This window comes from Cloeon dipterum, chromosome 4, assembly GCF_949628265.1.
Source record: "Cloeon dipterum chromosome 4, ieCloDipt1.1, whole genome shotgun sequence".
NCBI lineage: Eukaryota > Metazoa > Arthropoda > Insecta > Ephemeroptera > Baetidae > Cloeon > Cloeon dipterum.
Genome location: NC_088789.1, coordinates 35,560,659 through 35,582,018, shown reverse-complemented (window position 1 = coordinate 35,582,018; position 21,360 = coordinate 35,560,659). Strand labels below are relative to the sequence as shown.

The 21,360-nt window shown below is 43.1% G+C and overlaps 3 protein-coding genes across 3 annotated transcripts; 1 reads left to right on the top strand and 2 right to left on the bottom strand.

The window, feature by feature from the left end:
- Positions 1-136: 136 nt before the first annotated feature.
- Positions 137-7,444, bottom strand: Hil (Hillarin). Its single transcript, XM_065488063.1, has 8 exons — positions 6,570-7,444; positions 5,247-5,363; positions 4,417-4,806; positions 4,185-4,321; positions 3,114-3,528; positions 2,553-2,819; positions 2,280-2,498; positions 137-1,459 (listed from the first exon to the last, which is right to left on the bottom strand). Exons 1-8 carry the CDS (start codon positions 7,119-7,121, stop codon positions 1,133-1,135), a joined length of 2,424 nt encoding a protein of 807 aa, XP_065344135.1. The 5' UTR covers positions 7,122-7,444; the 3' UTR covers positions 137-1,132.
- Positions 7,445-8,946: 1,502 nt separating this feature from the next.
- On the bottom strand, positions 8,947-16,893 carry LOC135943895 (uncharacterized). The gene is made up of 10 exons (XM_065490563.1): positions 16,743-16,893; positions 16,531-16,682; positions 15,850-16,203; positions 15,575-15,754; positions 12,969-13,086; positions 11,498-11,649; positions 11,185-11,335; positions 10,919-11,127; positions 9,365-9,559; positions 8,947-9,303 (listed from the first exon to the last, which is right to left on the bottom strand). The coding sequence occupies exons 1-10, from the start codon at positions 16,804-16,806 to the stop codon at positions 9,199-9,201; spliced, it is 1,680 nt and encodes a 559-aa protein (XP_065346635.1). The 5' UTR covers positions 16,807-16,893; the 3' UTR covers positions 8,947-9,198.
- A 1,905-nt stretch (positions 16,894-18,798) lies between these two features.
- LOC135942882 (uncharacterized) lies at positions 18,799-21,231 on the top strand. The gene is made up of 4 exons (XM_065489223.1): positions 18,799-19,071; positions 19,793-20,314; positions 20,374-20,466; positions 20,559-21,231. Exons 1-4 carry the CDS (start codon positions 18,853-18,855, stop codon positions 20,805-20,807), a joined length of 1,083 nt encoding a protein of 360 aa, XP_065345295.1. The 5' UTR covers positions 18,799-18,852; the 3' UTR covers positions 20,808-21,231.
- Positions 21,232-21,360: the final 129 nt, after the last annotated feature.

Here is a 21,360-nt window from a genome sequence, read left to right as displayed (position 1 = left end):
CCGTGAATGGCGGTAGTACGCTGCTATAGTAACCAGCCTCAGATCAATACCCGCGCGGCCGCAGCCATCGGCAACGCTGAACGCAGAGAGAGAGAGAAAGAGAGAGAAAGAAATGAAACGCGCGCTCGCTCTCGTGCCGTGTTAAATAAAATTAGACTCTTTATTCGCATAATAAACAGCATATATAAACGGGCGTGTCGTCTGTGTATGTGTGTGTGTGTGGTACATCCTCTCTCGCTATCTATCTCTGTACATGTTTAGATATATAATGTATATAATGATGGATGTATTCATCTCGCGTGGATTAGTGCGTGCGCCGCCGCCGCCGCAAACTCGTCACTCTTTTATTTTATTCTTCTCCGCGCAGATGGTTAAAATTACAAGAGGTTATCATACAAATTTAGGACGAGTTCGCGCGCGCATTTTTGTACAAACAATATATATCAGGCCCTTTCCACTTTATTCCTTCGGCAGCAGACACCACGTTCAAGAGAGCAAATAAGTTTGAATGAATTATTCATTTACAAGCCGCCAAGATCATAAAATTTACTGCGGCCGAAAAAAACCACCCCTAGAGTCAATCTGAGGGGTGGATAATCAATTAGAACATCCCAGATCTTTTTTAAAATTTACAAAACAGGTTTAAAATAAAATATTTGGAATTTTTAATTTTTTCGATGCCCGAAAAAACATATTTTTTCAATTTTTTTAGTGAATGTCTCAAAAACGAAAATAAATCTATCCACAAAAATTTTAAACATTAAATTTGGAACATTTATTTCGTTTATTGTACCAAAAAAATTTAATCCTTCAAAATTTTTCAATTTCAAATGAATTTTAGTGACCTTGACCTTTGACCTACAACCTTGACCCCATTAACTAATTTTTAACCCTTTTAAAAATCTTTCAAACGGCGTTGAGTTTGTCTAATTTGCACGTCTGGAAGCCGAGATAATCGAATTCTCATCCGAACACCCCTGTAAATTGGGCAATTTTGTTTATTTTTCATCCAATTCTATTTGAACCCTGTTCCAACCTGGTGTCAAACGACCTGCAGCCAAGGGAAAGAGCCTCAGTTACAAAATTACAAAAAAAGTCGACCTCGTTGTCTCAATGTGGGGGTGGGGGTTGGTCAGTTCCTCTTGGAGGAGTTGATGAGGTACTTGCAGCAGTGGGTGAGCAGGTGCTTCTCGCCCTCGGTGCTGAGGCCCTCGCGCGTGTACACGTCCAGCCCGTACTGGCCCTCCTCGGGGAAGGAGACGGTGAAGGTGACCAGGTCGCCCGCCACCGCGTACGCCACGTACCGGCCCAGCTTCTTCTCCTCCACGCCGTTCTTGTGCAGCGTCGCCATGAAGTCCGAAAGGGGGCGCGACATCCGGAACTGCAGCTCCAGTTCCCGCCCGGCGAACACCAGCGCGTCCTGATGCGTCACAGGGATCAGCCCGAACAGACGCGTCGCCTGGAAACACGCCAGAAATGTTTTAAATGGATTGGAGGGGAAATTTTTAAGGTCGGGGGAAAGGCAAGCGCCCTGAGAAAAATTTCTTATCATGAAAGGTTGATTGATGCGTTCAAATGGTCAAAAATGATGATTTTAAGCTCTGGGGGAAATTCAGGGTACAAATCCCTCCCCTTAATAATAAAGGTCGAAGAATAACCTTTGTGAAAATCATCCTACAGAGCAGATTTGATATCTTAATCTTACAAATTTTAGAGTTAAATTTTTTTTTAATAAAATTGCACCCTGAGCTCAGGTTCAGGTAGCATTTTTCAGGTTTAAATGAAAAATTAGATCATATAATGAATTTTGAGTGAATTCAGCACTTAATGAGATCATTAAAGGGTTAATTTAAGGTGTGCTGTTGTACCCTGAAATCAGGTACGAGTGCCCTGGGACATGTCTGCTTCAGTTTTTCATTTTATAATTAGCAATTTTGTAATTTGATGAAAATAAAACTGCCAATCCAAATTTACAAATGCTACCATGAGAGTGCATCAGGGTAAAAATGGGTTAACTTCAGCACTCTCAATTCAGGTAAAAGGGCAGACTTCGAAATTAATTATGAAAATACAGTCGGCAGCATGTGGAAGTTTTACCCTGAGATTTAATCATGGTCAGATATTACCCTGAGCTCAGGGTAATATATTTTTAAGGGTGTAAATTGGAAAATTGATCAGCAATAGTCCTTTATACATTATTTAGCTTCCATATCCTTATTTCATACACAAGGTAACCCCACCCTGAGCAGAGGGGAGAGCCGAGTTTTCGGAAAACTGACCTTTGTGGGGCCCCATTCGCCGCTGGCACAGTCGGGCAGAGGAACCATGACGGTCTGCAGCTCGTCGCACGCGATGCGGAACTTGCAGACGCTCTTGAACTTCATCGGCTCGCCGGTGAGGTATTCGCGAGGCGTCACGGCGTTCGCGAAAATGTCTAGCAGCAGCGTGCCGGAGCGCGGCGCGTGCACCCTGAACGCCACGATGTTGCCAACCACGGACTGAAATTTAAATCCAATTTTAAACAAAATTAAAAAATTAATTTAAAAAATTACCTGCATGACGAATCGTTTTAGGCTGACGGAGTCGTAGGTGTCGCCGTCGCTGTCGAAGAACTTGAGGTTGTAGTGGAAAATAAGGGTGGACTGCATGTGTGCGGGCATGGCGATGCGCACGGTGGCGGCGCCGGTCGAGTCGGTCAGCATCACCGCCTTCGTGTTCCGGTCCGGGAAGTACAGCCCGTAGCGGAAAAACAGCGACCGCACAAATGGCAGCTCCTCAAAGTCCGTCAGGCTGATCGGGTTCTTCAACAGCTGCCACTCCTGAAGAGAAAATAAATTAATTTTTTCAAGTTTTAATTTTTACCCTGAGAAAAGGGTGTATTGATATTGATACCCTGACTGGAAAAACAAAAAATATATACAAACGGTTTAATAAAAAAACTGAAAAAACCCCTACCCTGATATCAGGGTAACTAAAATATACCCTGAAATCAGGTCCAATAAGTTATCAACCTGATTTCTAGTAATGACAAACAGGCAAACTGCCAAAATTCCCAGTAAATCCCTTTAAATAAAATTCAGGAGAAGGGGAGAGTCGGGGAAGTGATGTGTTACCTGCTGGAGGGGGAAAAACTCGTAGATGAACTCGCGGGGGTCGGTGAGGAAGTAGTGGTCGTCGTACTCGTAGCGCAGGGCGTCCGACTTTGCGCGCGCCGGCACCTCCTTGGCGTTGACGAGGTGCCTGGCGCCCCAGTTGCATTGGACGAAGCGCCAGGCGCCCGCCACGTACACCGCGTTCCACGAATTGCGGAAGCGGTTGTCCTCGAAGCGCACGCCCGGCTGGTAACCGGCAGACTTGCTGTAGCCCTTGATCACGACGCAGTGCAGGCCCGCGTACGAGCACAGCCGCTTGAACAACACGTGGTAACTCTCGGTGCCGTGTTTGATGCCGCGCAGCAGACCCATCGGCGTGTCACCGCGCGTGTCCTCGTCGAACGTCATCGTGTTCAGGTTCTTCACCGTTATCCACCTGAAAGCACATTCGAAGGTTTAAAATCATCAACTGCGCATGCGTAGATAGTAAAGAATTCTACTGCGCAGCTCTTGAATGTTAACTTTGATTTTTAGAGTTATAATAAAGCTATACGCATGTGCAGTTATGTTCCTTATAAATTTAGCTCCTTTACTGACCGTTTGAAATGTTCTGCGCATGCGCTAAGTGCGTAGAATCTTACTGCGCAGGCACAAAACAACACAACTCATGCGCACAAGGTTTTAGAAATTCACGAACATGCTCAGTTTGAATAATTAGAATAACAATGAGTACCCTGAATTATTGCCACCCAACTGCGCATTGGTATGATGCGTAAAAATCTACTGCGCAGTATGATTTTCAGAGCATGCGCAGTACATATTGAAGAATATGACACATGCGCAGTGCCATTTTTTAGTATTCTTACTAATTTTTATTCATTTTGACATCAACTGCGCATGCGTAGTATGCACGAAAACGAACTGCGCAGCTTTGTATCAAATAGCACTCTGAATAAACCATGCGCAGTAGGTTTTAGTGCATTCTACGCATGTGCAGTGATGATTTTCGGTACACACGACAAATTCCTCCTCCACACATATCATTTGCGCATGCGTGGGACTTTCCTGGCAGCAATGCGCAGGTCATCTTACCTGAAAATCGTTCTGGCCTTCTCAACGTCTGAGCCGCAGCGTCCAACAAGCTGCCTGACGAGGTCGGTGAAGGTTTTCTGGTCCTCCTGGGCCACCGAGATGGCGATCTGGTCGATATCAGCGAACTCGATGGGGTCCTGCGCAACAAGAAAGGTCGAATTCAGGTTCCGCGTTAAAACCAAACATTTTTCTCACTGCCACGCCCCTTTTTCGAATCTCCCGCTCCAATTACCTGGTAAAGCTGGAACTTGGGGACGGCCGGGGGGCAGGCCGCGGGGGGCGTGCCGGGGTAGGGGACGCTCTCGGCGAGCATGCCGTCTGGCTCGTCGAGGTAGAGCGACTCGGCCATCATGTACTCGGAGCGCTTCTCGTTGATCAGCTCGAGCATCTCGCGGCTCTGCTTCTCGACGAGCGCCGCCGTCGCCGCGCGCTCGTGCTCCAGCAGCTTGCGCGTCAGGCTCTCCTTGCGCTTGTCCCGCCGCAGGGTCATGTTCTTCTCCAGGTCGTCGCGCTCCTGCTGCATCTTCAGGGTCAGCACCCGCTCGTCCGTCCGCCGGCCGCGACCCCGAATTTCCCGCTCGAAACGCGACGTCAGCTGCTCCAATTCCTTCTCCCATTCCTCCTGAAAGGAAAATTAAAAATTAAAAACGAATTTAAAAAGCGCGGGAAAAATTCTTTGCTCGGAAAATCCTCGATAGCTGTTTTTTCAATTTGCGTGTTTTAATTAATTTATTGCATTAAAATAAACAAAGGTTGTTATTCCGCGCAGCCTTTCACTGAAACTGTTGAAACAATGCTGCATATTTGTTCATAATGCGTAACTTCCTTTAAAACGAAGCAAAAGGAATGCCAATCAATCTGCGCAGAGACAATGGCGACGTTCCTTCTCATGTGTCAAGAGTGAACTATTTTTAGAACATTACGCGTGCGGCGGCTCCGTTTGTTCCGCGCAAACTGGTTTTCTTGCAAGGTGGAAAACTATGCAATCACGATAATTATTGCAGCCATATTTAGTCCCATAGCAGAAAAAATCTGCGTTTTTGGAATCTAGTAAATACTCGCCCTGATTTCATCCTTCATCCGCTTGTCCTCCTCCTCGCGCTGACGGGCGAATTTTCTGTACAGGTCGTCCTCTTCCTTGCGGTGTTTCATCTCCAAACGTGTCTGCTCATCTTTGTCCTGCGAAATTAAATTGTGTTAGAAAGGAAAATTAATTAAAATTCAGGAAGGGGAATTTTAAAATTAATGTTTTTGGAAATATTGTAAAATTTGAACTGTAATTATTTAAAAAAAATCTAGAACGCTCAGAGAGGGCTTTGAAATTATTTTTTACTATTTTTTACCCTGTTTTCAGGGTTAAACGGGATGGAAACAGTTAAGCGGCTTGCTAATGTCAAAATTTTGACATTTTTCAAAATTTAAATTTAAATAAAACGCATTTTAAACTGTCTGAATAATTTAAAAAAATTAAGATGATATTAAATGTCTTTATTTAATTCCATTCTAGGTTAAAAAAGAATATTTTTATAAGGGAATTAAAATATTTTTAAAAGTGTCAAAATCCCATTTTTGGGACATGTTCTGGTCCAGTTTTCTATTTAAATTGGAGTCACAGAATCATCAAATTAAGTGCACCTCATGTCCAGGTTGAGTTTTATTCAGATGGGAAAAATCAACCCTCTGGGAGGCACAGGGGATGATTTATCAAGGGGTGAAAATGGGAATTCGCAAGCAAAATTTTTTTCGATTTTTGGATTTTATTCTTATACAGGTGAAAACTCATTTAAATCTTTAATCAGGGTGCTCAGGTACCTCAGGGGATGATTTAAAAGGGGTTGAAATTATGATTTTCTGAAAAAATCTAATTTCTCTCGAATTTTGGCTTTCCGAAACTCAATAAAATCTTATCTTTACAGGGTAAAAACTCCTTGGACCTTTTTTCAGGGTAAATTTTTACAGGTCTAGAAAATTTTAACCCTTTGTGGTGCTCAGGTGCTAAAATTCGATTCAAACATTTGTTTAAATGAAATTTAATTTTTTAAAAAATGATTTTCTGTAAAATTTATATTTTAAGACTTTTTTAAAAAGTTATTTCTGCGTTTATTTAATTAATTTGAAGTATTTTATTTGTATTTCAAGCCAGTGGAATTGAATTTTAGAGGCAGATGTTTTTATTTGTGTCGGAGCGGAGAGGAAAAAGGAGCGAAATTGCATCTGCATGCAATGCGGAAGTGACGAGAGCGAAGTGAAAACAAAGCGCAGAGGATTTGTCGGGCTGGCTTGGCGCTCGAGTGAGCAGCAGAGCCGCGAGAGCCGAGAGAAAAGAGTGGGCCGCGCGTGGGCTGGGCGTGGGTCGGCGTGCGGGCCGAAAAAGGCGATACTCACGAGGTAGTAGTCGATGGGCTTCTCGCGGGCCTTGTGGTACGCCTTCTGCAGCTCGGTGGCCCTGAGGGCGTGTGCGATGTGCAGGGCGCTGGCGTCGAAGCGGCCGAACTCGGACGCCCCTCCGCCGACGGCCGTCGAGGCCTCGGCGTGGGCGTGTCCGGCGGCCGGCGACGAGTGGCCGTTGCTGAGGTGCGAGCGGATGTTGAGGGCCTCGGCGTCGAAGGTGCCGGCGCGCCCCGAGCCGCGGATCTGCTCGTTCACCACCGGCGACGACCTGGGCACGTTCAGGGCCGACCTGATGCCGACCGCGTGGCCGTCGAGGTGTCCGGGGCCGCTCTTGGGCACGTGGCTGCTGCAGTAGACCTCCTTGTCCTCCTGGCTCAGCTGGCTGTTGAGGTACGTCTTCAGGGTGAGCTTGGTGCCGCACGCGGCGCACTTGAAGCACCCGCTGTGGAAGAAGCTGAAGTCCTTCAGGGGACCCACCCTGTCCACCTGGTACACCGTCTGCTGGCACCGCAGACACGTCGACTCGTAAAAGTTCATGCGGTACATCGCGGCGCGACCTTAATTCGACCTGAGATGACACCCCGCGCGCCCTGCAGGTGCGGCTTACGTGGCGGCCATGTTGCCCGTCGCGGCTCGACTAGGCCCCGACACTCTCTCGCTCTCGCAGCTCGCTCCGCTGACGTCACGCCCCCTCCCCTCCCACCTGCGCGCCGACACGCCAAACGCAAGCGGCGACCAGGGAGGGGCGACCTCTTTTCACCTGACTCACCTTTTTTAGACCCGCTGCAGCCGCCGAATTCCTTAATCTTTCCGCAAATCCTTTCCAAACTTGTTATTATGTCACTCTCCCGGCCGCCACGGCCCAAAATAGAACACGCTTACCTGAGGATCCCTCTCCTCGCGCCCCGGCCGATGAATGGAATTAATCTATACATACTTTTCAGAGCGCCCATCTCCTTTATTATCGAACGCAGAGGTGTCAAACCTCCTGAGCCTGATGGAAGGGGAAAGGTTTACAACCCTGAGGAGAATCAATCCGCTAGGGTGCTCAGGGGATGATTTATTAAGGGTTGTAACTGCCCGTTTGGGATTAATAAAAAAGGAACTACAAATTTTTAATTTTTACCTGATCTCAGGGTAATTGTCCACGTTTTTAGGGTTTTTATACTTACCCTGATTTCAGGTTAAGGTCTCATGGAAAATGTGGGCCAATACAGTAATTAAAAAACGTTCAAGGAAAAAAACGCAAATTTAATTCAAACGTCATTTTCAACCCCTGATAAAGCAGCACCTGAGCACCACAGAGGGTTGAAATTTTCTAGGGTTGTAGAAACCTACCCTGAAAATAGGTTCAAAGGATTTTTACCCTGTAGAAATAAGATTTTATAGAGTTTCAGCAAGCCAAAATACGAGAGAAAATCGATTTTTTTTAAAAAAAAATCACGATTTCAACCCCTAATGAATCACCCCCTGAGCTACTCGAGCACCCTTATTAAAGATATAAATGAGTTTTACCTGTATAATAATAAAATCATAACATTGAGAAAAAAATTTCATTGCAAATTCCCATTTTCAACCCCTGATAAACCAGTACCTGAGCATCGCAGAGGGTTAAAATTTTCTAGGTTTCTAGAAATTTACCCTGATAACAGGTTCAAGGGGTTTTTACCCTGTAAAAATAAGATTTTATAGAGTTTCAGAAAGCCAAAATACGAGAGAAAATCGATTTAAAAAAAAATCACGATTTCAACCCTTCTTTAATCACTCCCTGAGCTACCTGAGCACCCTGATTAAAGATTTAAATTAGTTTACACATGTATAAGAATAAAATCCAAACATAGAGAAAAATAATTTTGCTTGCAAATTCCCATTTTCACCCCCTGATAAATCATCCCCTGAACCTCCCAGAGGGTTGATATTTGCCATCCCAATAAAACTCAACCTAGTCATCAGGTACACTAAGTATTACGGTTCTGTGCGTCTAATCTAAAGAGAAAACTGAACTAGAACACGTCCCGAAAATGTGATTTTGACACATTGACAAATTCATCAAATGAAAAAGTCGTGTTTTGCGGAGGATGGCGCGAGTGAAACTGTGGGTATTGGGCAAGGTGCGGTTGGCGTGTGACGTCGGTGCGTGCCTGGGTCGACGGCCGGCCGGCCGGCCGAAAGTGAAACGCGCGCGCTCGCTGGCAATGCAGCGTGTATTCCGCCCCTGCACAGCCTTGACGACCGCCGCGCGCGACCATCTGTTGCTTCTTGCTGCTACTCTCTCGAATCCACGCACTCTCTCACACACACACACACACTCACACGTGCAGCCAAGCAACCCCCCAGCCGGAGCAAAGCAGTGAAAGAAAACACGTTCGACTCCGCTGGCTGCCGCCGCCGACGCACTCTCAGCGCTTTTTTATTTATTTATTCAATCTCCGGCGTAAACACACACACGCGCGTCAAATAAATTTACTTCCAAAGAAAACACACTTCGTTAATAAGGTAAAGGGTTGAGCAAAACGTGCAACTCTTTCGCCGAACTCGCGCTAATTTCGGGTCTCCGAGCATGGCAGTTTGCGAAATCGTTTGCCTTTTAATTATTATTGTCACTTTGGCGGCGAGTCGCGACTCAGTTTCTCTCGAGGTCGAGACCGTTGGCCTGCAGGCGCCGCAGCGGAGACTCCTCGTTCGGCCTCAGGCACCGCACGTCCTTGAACGGCTTCAAACTTTGAATCTGCCGAAAAAAAAATTAAAAATAATTTTTATATTTAAATTTTTTCAAAAACCGCACGTACGATGAGGATGGCGGCGACGATGCCGATGAGGGCGCCGGCGGTGACGTCCCGCCAGTGGTGCATGTTGTCCATCACTCGCGAGACGGCGGTGAACCAGGCTGCGAGCAGCGCCAGTCCCTGCACCAGCGGCCGCACCAGGAAGCACGCCAGCCGCCGCTCGTTCGAGCAGTCGCGCACGCGGCTCTGCAGATAAAACTGAAACGCGAAGAAAAATAAAAATCATTTTTGAGTCATTTCCCGAGTCACTAATAGGGTTGATTTTTTCCTGACTGTATCAATCAGTACCCTGAAACCAGGTTCAGAAATTTTGACTGATTTAAGTGGAAAAAATGCAAAATTGCCATTTTCAGCCGGTGATTATTCAGAACCTGAGCGTTCTACAGGGTTTAAATTTTCAGGATGTGCAAAAATGTACCCTGGCATCAGGTCCAGGAAGTTTGGCGCCGATGTGTAAGAAATTTTAGGAGATACACGAGTGGAAAATGTGGCAAAAATTAAATTTTGTTAAAATTTTGTTACAAAAATTTAGTGAAATTTCTCTCTAAATAAAAAACTAAATTACCACGAGGTACGAAGGGATGAAGATAGAGAGGGTAGTGAGACCTAAAAATATTTGCGGACCCTGAGCAAGGGCTCTCGGAGCGGAGTTTAAAAATATAGAGCCAAATTGTATTTTTCAACCCTTAATAACCTACCCCCTGATATACCTAGAGGGTTGATTTTTCCTGACATTGTAAAAGCGCACTCTGACATCAAGTTCAGCAATTTTGAGACTGATTGAAGCAAAAGAAAAAAATTTAAAAAAATTTGCAAACCTTGCAAAAAATTGATTTTTATTCAATTTTCAGTCAGTAATTACTCATAATCTGAGTATTCAATAGGGTTGAATTTTTTAGGGTTTTTAAAACTCTACCCTGATATCAGGTCCAGGAAGTTTGGCGCCTATGTGTAAGAAATTTTAGGAGATACACGAGCGCAAAAAGTGCCAAAAATGAAATTTTATTAATTTTGTTAAGTAAATTTAGTGAAATTTCTCTGTAAATAAAAAAACTAAATTACCACGAGGTACGAAGGGATGAAGATACAGAGAGGGTAGTGAGACCTAAAAATATTTACGGACCCTCTCTCTCGGAGCGGAGTTTAAAAATATGGAGCCAAATTTTAATTTTCAACCCTTAATAACCTACCCCCTGATATACCTAGAGGGTTGAATTTTCCTGAAATTGTAAAAGCACACCCTGACACCAGGTTCAGAAATTTTGAGACTGATTGAAGCAAAAGAAAAAATTAAAAAAAATCGCAAACCTTGCAAAAAATTGATTTTTTTTTCAATTTTCAGCTAGTAATTACTCAGAATCTGAGTATTCAATAGGGTTGAATTTTTCAGGGTTTGTAAAACTCTACCCTGAAATCAGGTCCAGGACGTTTGGCATCTGTGCGTTAAAAAATAAAAGAGTTGCTTGAGCGCAAAGAGTGGCAAAAATCGTTAAGGAAATAATATGGCGAAATTTGTCTTAAAATAATAATAATAATAATAATAATAAAAGAAATTACCGCGAGGTAGGTAGAGACGTAGAAAGAGAGGCTGGCGTGTCCCGAGGGAAAGGAGAGGCGCGAGTCGGCGAGCTGCTCCTCAGTCCAGTGGGTGCAGCGGTAGTCGCCGGGTCCGTAGAATCGAAAAGGGTCCACGTTTTCGTCGCAGCTCACGTTCGGCTGGCAAACCTGGAAGAAGTGCGGCCTCAAAGCACCAATGTGGTACTTGGCTATACAAATTAAAATAATTTAAAATTAAAAAAAAAAATATTAATATTTATTATTACCGATGTCGGTGGTCATTTGACTAAATCCGGCGCCGCAGAGAAAGGCGGTGACGACCGAGTACAGCCTCACGGCCCACACTGGCAGGGCCCGGCCCCGACACACGACCCCGCTCGGCCCAGTCTCGCTCATCATCAGCTCAAATAATACCATCTGATTTGCGTAGAAAAAAAATAAAATAATTAGAACCTTTTGGGGAATTTCCAATTTCGCGTATTGGCGCGAACGAGAAAGAAAAATTTGAGGCAAAGCGCGAGTTTCTACATCGCTGGGGAAAGTTTGGCAGCATTTTTGCGGTTGGAGGTTGGCACTGACCAAAAGGAGAGCTCCGACGACGAATCCGACGCCGAGCGCCCACGTGGGAATCGTCTCCTCGACGTACGGCTGCCGGATCGACGTGTCCGAGCACGAGAAGCCGCGCCGCTTGGCGCTCGACAGCAGAGGCACCAGCAACACCGCCGCACCCTCTTCAATGATAAACAATTTATTAAAAATTTTTCTGTGGAAAAATTGATTTTTTTAAATTTTTTAAGTTCCTATTTTCTTCTAAATTCAAAAGACGGAAGGTTGAAACTATCCATAATGACTCTCAGGGTAGAATTCAATCAACCTGGAAAATTTTAACCATCTGCGATACTCAGGGGTTGATATTTTAAGGGGTGAAAATTACGAAAAAATCATTTTCTATGGATTTTAAAATTCCTTTTCTCATTAAATTTATAAAAATTAAAAGAGTTAAACGCAATGAAATGAAGGTCAGGGTGGAGCATTGTCACCATGTAAAATATCGACCCTCAGCATAAACTAGGGGTTGATATTTTAGGGGGTAAAAATTACCAAAAAATCATATCGGTATAATTTTCCATCGTTTTCTTGGATTTTTAAAATTTATTTTATTTACTTTAATCCAATATAGAAAGATTAAAACTTTCTGTAATGAATCTCAGGGTAAAGGTTAACCCCCCTGGAAAGTTTTAACCATCTGTGATTATCAGGGGTTGTTTTTTTAGGGGCTGAAAATAACGAAAAATCGTATTTTGCTCATTTTTCTTGGATTTAAAATTCATTTTATAATTAAATTTAAAAAAATTGAAAGGGTTGAACTCTATAAATTGAAGCTCAGGGTAGAGGTTTGCCACCATGGAAAATACCAACCCTCAGTATAAACAAGGGGTTGTTATTTTAGGGGGTAAAATTCGCTTCAGATGTTTTTTAGGATTTTTAAATTAATTGCAATTTTAACCCCCTGTATTTTAAAAATGTAACAGGGCTCTGAAAAATTCCAACTCTGTACGAAACCATGAAGAGAATCATTTCAATGCTATTTGAAATTTTTAAATCTTGGGTACGAATTTAGAGCAAATTTTTGATAAGCAGCAATCGAACGGCGTGACATTGATTGGAAGATGCGTCACCGATTGCGAAGAGAAGAGACTTTTATTTGGATAATCTTATCTCACACACGCCTCGTCTTGGTTAAAAGTGAATCAGTGTGTGTTTATTCTTTTACAACGACATTAAGAAATAATTAAAAACGACAACTTAAATCATGAATTATGAGCCGCCACGCTCGGAATTTTAAAAATAACGCAATCAATTGTTTCAAAATATTTTCAATCATCAAAAGCGAAAAACATTTCTGTATTCACGAATCAAAAAGGACTTTGGTTGAAATTTAAAAGTAGATCTTTCTCTTGTTTACCAAGAGGAAACATCCGAATGAGGCTAACCAAACAAATCAGATTCCTTTAGAAACAATGAACAAAAAATAATAGGGTTTTGAGACCTGCGAGGAGGATGGTCCAGTCGACGAGGACCGAGGAGCCCAGGAAGCCGACGAGCTGCGCCATGCCGCACGCTGCTGACTGACAATGAATGGGAGCCCCCCTGGCCGCCAGATAAGGAAAGAGATAAAATTAAAAGAGCTAGCTCCCCGTGATATGCTCGCACACTCGCACTCACTTTATTATTATTGTTCCAATATAACCACACACACACACACACACAGTCGCACCACGAACGACAATAATCGACGCGTCACACACGCACCCATAGATAACATGTTTCTTATTATTTAATTTTCATTCTTCTTAAAATTAAAAGTGCGTGTTGTTAAAATAATTGTATACGAATGCAATTTGATCTATATTTATATATTTTTAATATAAAATTCATTTTAATATCATGTTAAACTTTGATGTCAAGGCAGCAACAAGGAGGGCTCTTCAAACGGCGTCCGTTTGCTGATGTTGTTGTTGTCATTCGACGGTGCTGTTGGTGCCGGGCCGCACCATCGGCAGGCTGCCGTCCGAATCGCGGTCCGTCGACCCTTTTTTCAGGCCGCACACCCACCGCGCCTGAAATCAGTCCAACAAGGCGAGCTTTAAAAAGAGGCGGGAAAATTCGGCGCTGTTCGAATGGAGAATTTTGACCCCGAAAATGGATTCCTGGTACCAGAAACAAGTGAAAAACGTGAAAATCAAAATGGCGGGAAAGAAAATGAGGCGTCACGTCGAGTAGAAACATGTGATGGCGTTATTTTTCCCGCCATTTTTAATTCTTGATGGGTTTTTAAGTCAAGCGAAGGTCATTAAACCGTTTATACAAGGAATTGTTGTTTCAGATTGCGCAAAACAGAGCAATAACCAACAGAATTTTGGGAATTTAAAAATGGCGGGAAATAAAAATGAAGAAGAATTGGTGTCCGACGTTTTACTCGCTCTTTTTCCCGCCATTTAACGGATTTCAAACAAATTTTTTCGTAAATTTTTGAATTTAAGGATAGTCATTTCGATTTAACGAGGCATTTCAATAGATTTTCACCTGAAAATAGATAGACTCAGAGGAAAAAACGAAAGTCGAACTGGCGGGAAATTTAAATGTCAACAGTCATGAACTTTCAGAGCACACCAATCGATTCCTGAGGGTTGAATTAGTTAAGGTTTTTTCGACCAAAAAGTGCAGTGCGACTTGCGAATTTTTTTTCCCGCCAAAACAATTTAAATGCGAGAAGTGCGCATGCGTCAGAACTGGCTGGAACTGACAAAGAAGTCATTCGCACAGGCAGTGCTCGAACCAGCTGTGACGCGTGCGCACTTCTCACATTCATTTGTTTTGGCGGGAAAAAAGGTTCGCACGTCGCACTTCACTTTTTTTAACGTTAAAAATCCATTTTAACTAATTCGACCCTCAGGAATCGATTGGTGGGCTCAGAAACTTCGTCAAAGAGAAGTCTTTAAGCATAAGAGTACAATAATTCCTTTTCAGAAATTAGATTTCCGCGTTTAAGCAGACTCGGATGTAGCGAAATTCTCGAACCCGGCAAACAACCAATTTTTTCTGCCTTGGAAATCAAGACTTTGAAATTACTTTAAGAAAAAATGCCAGGAGTATAAATAGTTGATCTGTTTGCTACATTAAACGACTCGTCGCGTTACAAAAAAAAGCAATCTGGTGCTTTTTGCAGCGCGTTGTTGGTGGCACTGTCACTCGATCCACTCGCCTCGAATAAATCACGCTCGCCTCTTGCTTCTTGACGAGACTGACTGAGTGAGCGGCTCATCTGTTTTGTTGCTCTCGAGCCAATATTTTTTTGCTCGCGCGCCCAACAAATATTAGATTCACTCGAAATAGACTTTCGACTTCCTCGTCGCCGACGTTGTTTAACCGAAATAAAATCAATTCTCAATAAGTGAATTACAAATCCGTATTTCCTTTGATAAAAAAATCTCAATTTAGCACTTAGGAAAATAAATGAAATCATCGCGCGGAGCCGATTTTGGCGTCGAGACGCGATGACCGGACGGGAAGCGGCAGTTAATTTTTTGATGGCTCTAGTTCAAGGACAAATAAAGCCGGCCACTCACTTAGCGCGGCCTCAGGCGGAAACTTTAACGAGCCAGACCACTTGTTTTACTCTCGCGCCTTGTCTCGCGCTCGCGGCCAGATAAATAGCGGCTCTTTCAACCGCTCGCTGCCGAACGAAATCGAGTTTGATTCCGACGCCACTCTCGTTTTTATCAAAGCACTCTCTCTCGAGACAGAGACAGAGATCGAATTACTGATTTTCAGCCCCTCTAGCTTCCGACAGACGCTCCTTAAAAGCATTTTGCTGCCTCCGTACGCGTTCAAGTGCATATATTTATCTTTAAATTGTTAATTACGGTCATTAAAGATCGGTTCCCACACCATGACCCCCCTCACACACCGGAGTCGGGGTTGAGATTTGAGATGACAGCAATGGCTGACGGAAACACTCGTCTGAAATTTATTTTGAACCAAAGAATCTCCTTATTCAAACCCCCTGATGCTGTAGAAATTTTAAATAGACTTCCGGTGTAAGGAGGGGGGCCCTGTGTTGTGGAATTCCTCAAATTTCTCGAGCCTACTTACGATGAGGATGGCGACGATGGTGCCCTGGAGAGAACCAACGAGGACGTCGCTCCAGTGGTGTTTGTAGTTGGACACCCTGGTCAGGGCGGTGAACCAGGCCAGGGACAGTGCCAGGAACTGCACGAAGGGCCGCAACAGCGTGAAAATGCGGTGTCGCGTCCATCGAACCTGCACGTAAATCTGCGGCAGAAGGAAAATGGCGTCATCTTGGAATTCAAAATGGCGGAAAATTCACAGCAATCCTTGGAATTAAAAATGGCGGGAAATTCACTTACAACGAGGAAGACCATGGTGTAGGCGGAGAAGGACGAGTGGCCCGAGGGGAAGGAGAGGCGGACCTCCTTGAGTCTGTAGGCGTCGACGAAGGCGTTGGTGCACTCGAAGGCCTCGTGGTAGACGTGCCTGTTCTCGGCCAGGCTGCAGTCGATGTTGGGCTGGCACAGCTGCAGGAAGTGCGGCCGCAGTCGACCGATCGTGTACTTGCCGATGTCGGTCGTCAGCTGCGAGCAGGCGGCGCCGAACAGGAACACGCCCACCACCCTGTAGGTCTCCCACAGCCAGAGGGGAAGTGGCCGCGCCCCCACGGCTCGACAACCCTGACGCTTCCTACGGACCTCCGTGCCGAAGAACTGAAACAACGGTCCGAACGTTGAGGTACCCTGACGTCAGGGGAGGTACCCTGAGATCAGGTGCGTGTTTGGTTTCGATTCCTCGGGATGAGGGAGCGTTTTTAAGTGAGAATAGGGTTCAGGTACGCGTGACCTGAGCTCAGGGTAGTCTGTTAAACTTCAAGAAATAAATCTGTTTTTCCGTATTTGGCAGTTTACACATCCTTAAATCATTCCGAGGTGTAGTTAGTGTCCTTTTAAAGGTACGAAAAGGGAGAGGGGAGGCCAACCAGGTGCCCATTTAAATCCCTATTTTTAAATAAATAAAATAAAAATAATGTAACATACGATGGCGATGGGAATGACGAATCCGGTGACGTAGAGCATCTCGGAGGTGACCGTGGAGTCGTGGAAAGGGTGCTGCAGGGACTCGTCGTTGCAGAAAAATCCTCGCTGGTAAGGCTGGCCCCATAATTTAAACACCAGCAAGGGGATACCGACTGAAAACAGGCCCGAAATAGGGTCAACGCGCGTTCAGGGCGGCGTGGTGAAGGTCGTACCTGCGGCCAGGGCCAGTCCGTCGAGCAGGACGCGCCGCAGCAGGGCCCTCACCTCCTTGTCCATCTTTTCGCACTGCCAATCGACACCCAGCTGCCGCTCTCACTTCTCAGTCCGCACGTCAAGAGTCCAAAGGGAGACGTCACAACAAATAATCATGTGGGCGATACTTTCGATAGCATGGCTGAAAAACCGGTTTTTTAATTGGAAATCTTTTTTATAATGTAAAATTGCTGTGTTTTTGTCTTGCTTGGAAGGAAAATTTATGTATTATTATAGTTTTTTAAAATTAATTTTGAAATTCTTATTATTTCAGAAAGTTTTAATGATAGAATTAATTATATATAACCGGTAACTGTGTTTTTTTAAACCGGTATCACTTAAATTGAGTAACAGCCCGGTTGATAGAGACATCTCCCGGTGTTATTAGAACTATTAGAAGCAAACACCATGGAGAACTTGCACAATTCTTAAGATGATTTTCACTAAAATCGAATTAATTCTCAAAAAATTCCCATATTCACAAGAATTACTTTTAAAACACTAGTTAAGAACTTTTTAAAGCTTAAAATAGTACAAATTTGAAAGAATTTCACGCGTTTTTCAAGTGGAGAACGCACCTCCTTTCCTCACACCCCTGTCGACGGTACTGTTTTGCTCGCGATTTCTTGTTGTTGTTTACTTTGATCAGCTGCAATGTCGGAACAATGCCTTTTAAGCGGAGGTCCGACTGCAGACGGCGGTGTGGACAAGGACAGATTGCGACTCTGGACAACGGGGACAAAGTCGGCGGACGCCAACTGAAAAATATCTGCACGATTTTTTGTTTTTTGAGATGAAAATTAATTAAGATTTATTTTTTCTGATTAAAGAATGGAGGATCTGTGAATTTATTTTTTATTTTTAGAGTTTTCAAGGTTGTGGGAATTTTTGAATATTTTGAAAACGCTAAAAAAACTCGTGTTGTTATGGTACAAGCGAAACAACAAACGCCACACCCAGATTGACCCAGTTATCGCACTCTCCTGCCGCGCGGGTTGCAGAAATTCGAAACTTGCAGGCGCACTCTGGAAATACGTTGCAACCTTTGCGTAGCCAGGCATTAATTCGGCCCGCAGGATAGTTGCCCTCCCTCCCGGTGGAGCCGTGCCCTTTCAGGATTATTTCTGACACCACCAACTTTAATTAGTTCTCAAATTTGGAAATGGAAGATTTTAAATGTACGTTAAGAGAATTATTTCTCAAAATGAACATTTAATTAAAATATATTTGAAATAGTTAAAACGGCGAGAAATATGGTCAGGAAACTAAGGCTTTTATCTCTGTTCAATCGGATCAGATAAAAACAGTTCGAGTTTTAATCGAATGTTACAGGAAATTTAATCGTTGTTAAAAAATTATCAAAGTTTCGATTATATATTTCCTTGAAGTTTGCGAGTTGATTTGGCGGACGGCAAACGCACACAAACCGCTGTGAGAGGACGGGAGAAAGACGAGCGATGAGGCTGGTCTGCGGCTGCGGCATCCTTTGCCTGCTTATTGTGCTGCCTGTGGCACACTCGTCAGTAGGCCTGACTCATCCAGGTGCACGTCCAGTATACGATTCAGTCGGAGAAACAGATCAATCCACTCCCACAGGTACATTTTTTATTTCATTTAGGTATTTCGAACGAAAACAAGAAAATTCGGTGCTTGCTGCGCTTCTTTGACTATTTCATTGAGGAAAATCGGAAAAACGTGTTTTTTTTTTGTTAATGTAAATCTAAATTTTACATTATGTATCGAAGTGGCGCAGACCTATAAACGATTGAAAATAATTATTATTTATGTTTTGGGGTTGGGGATGAGACCCACCCTCTGCTCCCCAAGGACCCAATTTTCTAGTTAAATTATTAACATTGGTCAGAAGTCAGAACTGAGCATTATTTGTGTCGTTTTCATTTTCCGTCAGTTAATTTTACTTTTATTTACGTTCCAGGAGGTTGCGAATGGGTGCAGATGAGCGAATTAGATAGCCTGGCCATTCCGGTGTGCTTCAAAATTTCCGACAGCAGCATTGTGCAGCCAGTGGAAATTAAAGGCTATGATGCTAAAACCGGGGATGCTATAGACATGAAGGATAATAACGTGAAGGCTAAATATAAGAAGGCTAAAATCGTAAGGCGCTATAAGTTTCTCGTGCCTGTAAACACGGAACTGGTTTGCGCTTGTCCCGGAAGTTCGTACGAGCAAATCCAGAAAGTGGAGGAAGGAATTACCAAATATATAAAACCAAGCAACCCGTTTAAGGCAAAATGCAATAATGACCAAATTATGGAAGCTCACGGTCAGGTAAGAGCTCTGCTGGGTGTTAACGATTTCAGGTCGCGATCAAAAATGAATAATATTAAGTGGGATATAGCGCAATGCGTTGCAACTTGAGCCGATTTCACTCAAGTACGGAGCGGAACTTAAAATACCTACTGAAAACCACATTTTTATTTTCCAAACGATGCCTGAATGAAAGGGTCAACATTATTTCTCCTGGCGAAAAATGTTTTGAAACGAGCGAGCAAAACACACACGTTTTGCTCTGGCGTTCGTGCAGAGCATGAACCTTTTGGCCGCTACTGATTAGACATGGCCAAATAAAAATCGATTTTTAATATCGATATTTTTTCTGACGATATTTATTGATGTTTTTTGTGGCTTAACATAGGTTATATAGGACGATATTTTAACATCGATATTTTTTCAGACGACATATATCGATTTATATCGATAGTCAAAAACATTTGGTGATGTCTACATACTGATTGTGAGAAAGCGTCACCTCTCTCTCTCTCTCTCTCGGCTGCCAATGTCAAGCACGGAGCAAGATTGGAAAATTAATTTACCCCAACTATTTCGACCTTTAGAAATCGATTGGAATTTAAAAAAATTTGGTTTTATTGGGTTAAATCTGGTATTTTTTTTTTCAATTTAGAGCGTTTTTCTATAATATGTATGTAGTAAGGGGTTAATGAAATGGAGAAAATAAGCATGTAACAAGATATTTCTTTTCGTTCAATAGAAAAATGTTGATCTTGGGGCGTACGAATGCATGAGTGATATCGATATGGACATCCGAGATATAAAAGATCCTCGAGAAGAATGGATGTGTCCGGAACCCTACGCTTGGCAAGGCATAGGATTCGATGTGAAATTAGAAGGCACCGTTCAAAGATACAATTTACTGGAAATCTGCTACGACAAGATAAAGAAGCACACCATCTACGTGGAGCACGAGTGGATCAACGGCGCATCGTCCGGATTACCACCGTCTTTCACTTGGCGGGGCGAAAAAAACGGAGAATACGACCAAGACTGGCACAAGGGACACCTGGCGCCCGCCGGCGACTTTAACATCTACGAATTAAAAAAATTTACTTACTTTTACGCAAACGCGGCGCCGCAGTATAAAACATTAAACTCGGGTAAATGGTCGCACCAAGTGGAGATAAACGTCCGCAAAGAATTCAGTGAAGCAACAATATTTACGGGCACAAGCTACTTCAAATTCAAAACAGGAGCCAAGAAAACGAGGAATAAACTGGTTGTTTTTTTTATATATAAAATAACCAAACGGCCCATTCTAATCTCTAAAATTCCTAGACTGTCCGGAAAATGGCTAAATCAAATTTAGCAACTACTGATGTAATTGAGGGGAAACCGGATGTCTTTTGGAAAATCGCCATTGGAGAAGATGTAAGTCTCTTCTCTGCATACTCACCTGCTATCAGTTTAATATGACTTTACGATAAAATGTATCTCATTGTTAAATTCCATCTCAAATTTAGAAGGAGCAGAAAGCAAAGGTGAAGGGCTACCTCTACTCGAACAAAATCGACTTTTACTTGGATAGGTTACATCGAATTTGGCGCAAGTCTAAAAAAAGCGTCTCAAAAGGATATCGTTTGGAAGGCAGAGATGTTAAACTGATTGCCGACCTGCTGAAAATAGCGGACGGTAATAATAATTATTCTCGACATGTTGATCATCCTTCGCAGAGAATATGGAAATACATTGAAAGTGTTTTAAATGATTAAAACCGGATTTTCTGCTTGCATAGAATACATTTGAAATGTAGTTGGCCAAAATTGAATAATCGAATTACTAATTTTTAAATAATATATGTATGAGAATTCCAATTCATAATAATCAAAAAATTATGCCGTCGTCAAGTAACATCGAGTGAAAAATAAATTCCCATTTTATTGGAAAAAATTTGTAAATGCACCATGACGAAAAATTCAGCCGTCGAACCCTGATAATTATTCCGTGTTATTCCTAGTGGGAACCAAAATAAGCTTATCACCAATTTATCATGCTAATGTGTGTGTTTTAATAAAAAAAGGCGTGTCATTTGTTTGTTTTAAGTAATGCTTTGTTTTGTTGAGTGTTTCACATAAATTTTTCTCCTTAAAATGTGCTTTCCAAAATATTCATAATTTGAAGTCTCCAGTACATGTAAAATTTTAACCATATTTTGTAATCTGCAACAAGAAAATAAATAAATGCTTTCCCACTTTTAACCGCCTCTGTTACTGGACCCTCCTGATAAAACTTTGAGAATACACGCAACCGGTTCGACTTGTTTGC

Coding starts and splice junctions, on each gene's coding strand:
- Hil (XM_065488063.1), bottom strand. CDS start 7,121: ATGTACCGCATGAACTTTTACGAGTCGACGTGTCTGCGGTGCCAGCAG. Junction 5,364..6,569: donor AGCCCATCGACTACTACCTC/GTGAGTATCGCC, acceptor TTAATTTCGCAG/GACAAAGATGAGCAGACACG. Junction 2,499..2,552: donor TAAAACGATTCGTCATGCAG/GTAATTTTTTAA, acceptor TTTAAATTTCAG/TCCGTGGTTGGCAACATCGT.
- LOC135942882 (XM_065489223.1), top strand. CDS start 18,853: ATGAAGGATAATAACGTGAAGGCTAAATATAAGAAGGCTAAAATCGTA. Junction 19,072..19,792: donor TTATGGAAGCTCACGGTCAG/GTAAGAGCTCTG, acceptor TTCGTTCAATAG/AAAAATGTTGATCTTGGGGC. Junction 20,467..20,558: donor AAATCGCCATTGGAGAAGAT/GTAAGTCTCTTC, acceptor TCTCAAATTTAG/AAGGAGCAGAAAGCAAAGGT.
- LOC135943895 (XM_065490563.1), bottom strand. CDS start 16,806: ATGGACAAGGAGGTGAGGGCCCTGCTGCGGCGCGTCCTGCTCGACGGA. Junction 16,204..16,530: donor TCGTCATTCCCATCGCCATC/GTATGTTACATT, acceptor CCGTTGTTTCAG/TTCTTCGGCACGGAGGTCCG. Junction 11,336..11,497: donor TCGTCGGAGCTCTCCTTTTG/GTCAGTGCCAAC, acceptor TACGCAAATCAG/ATGGTATTATTTGAGCTGAT.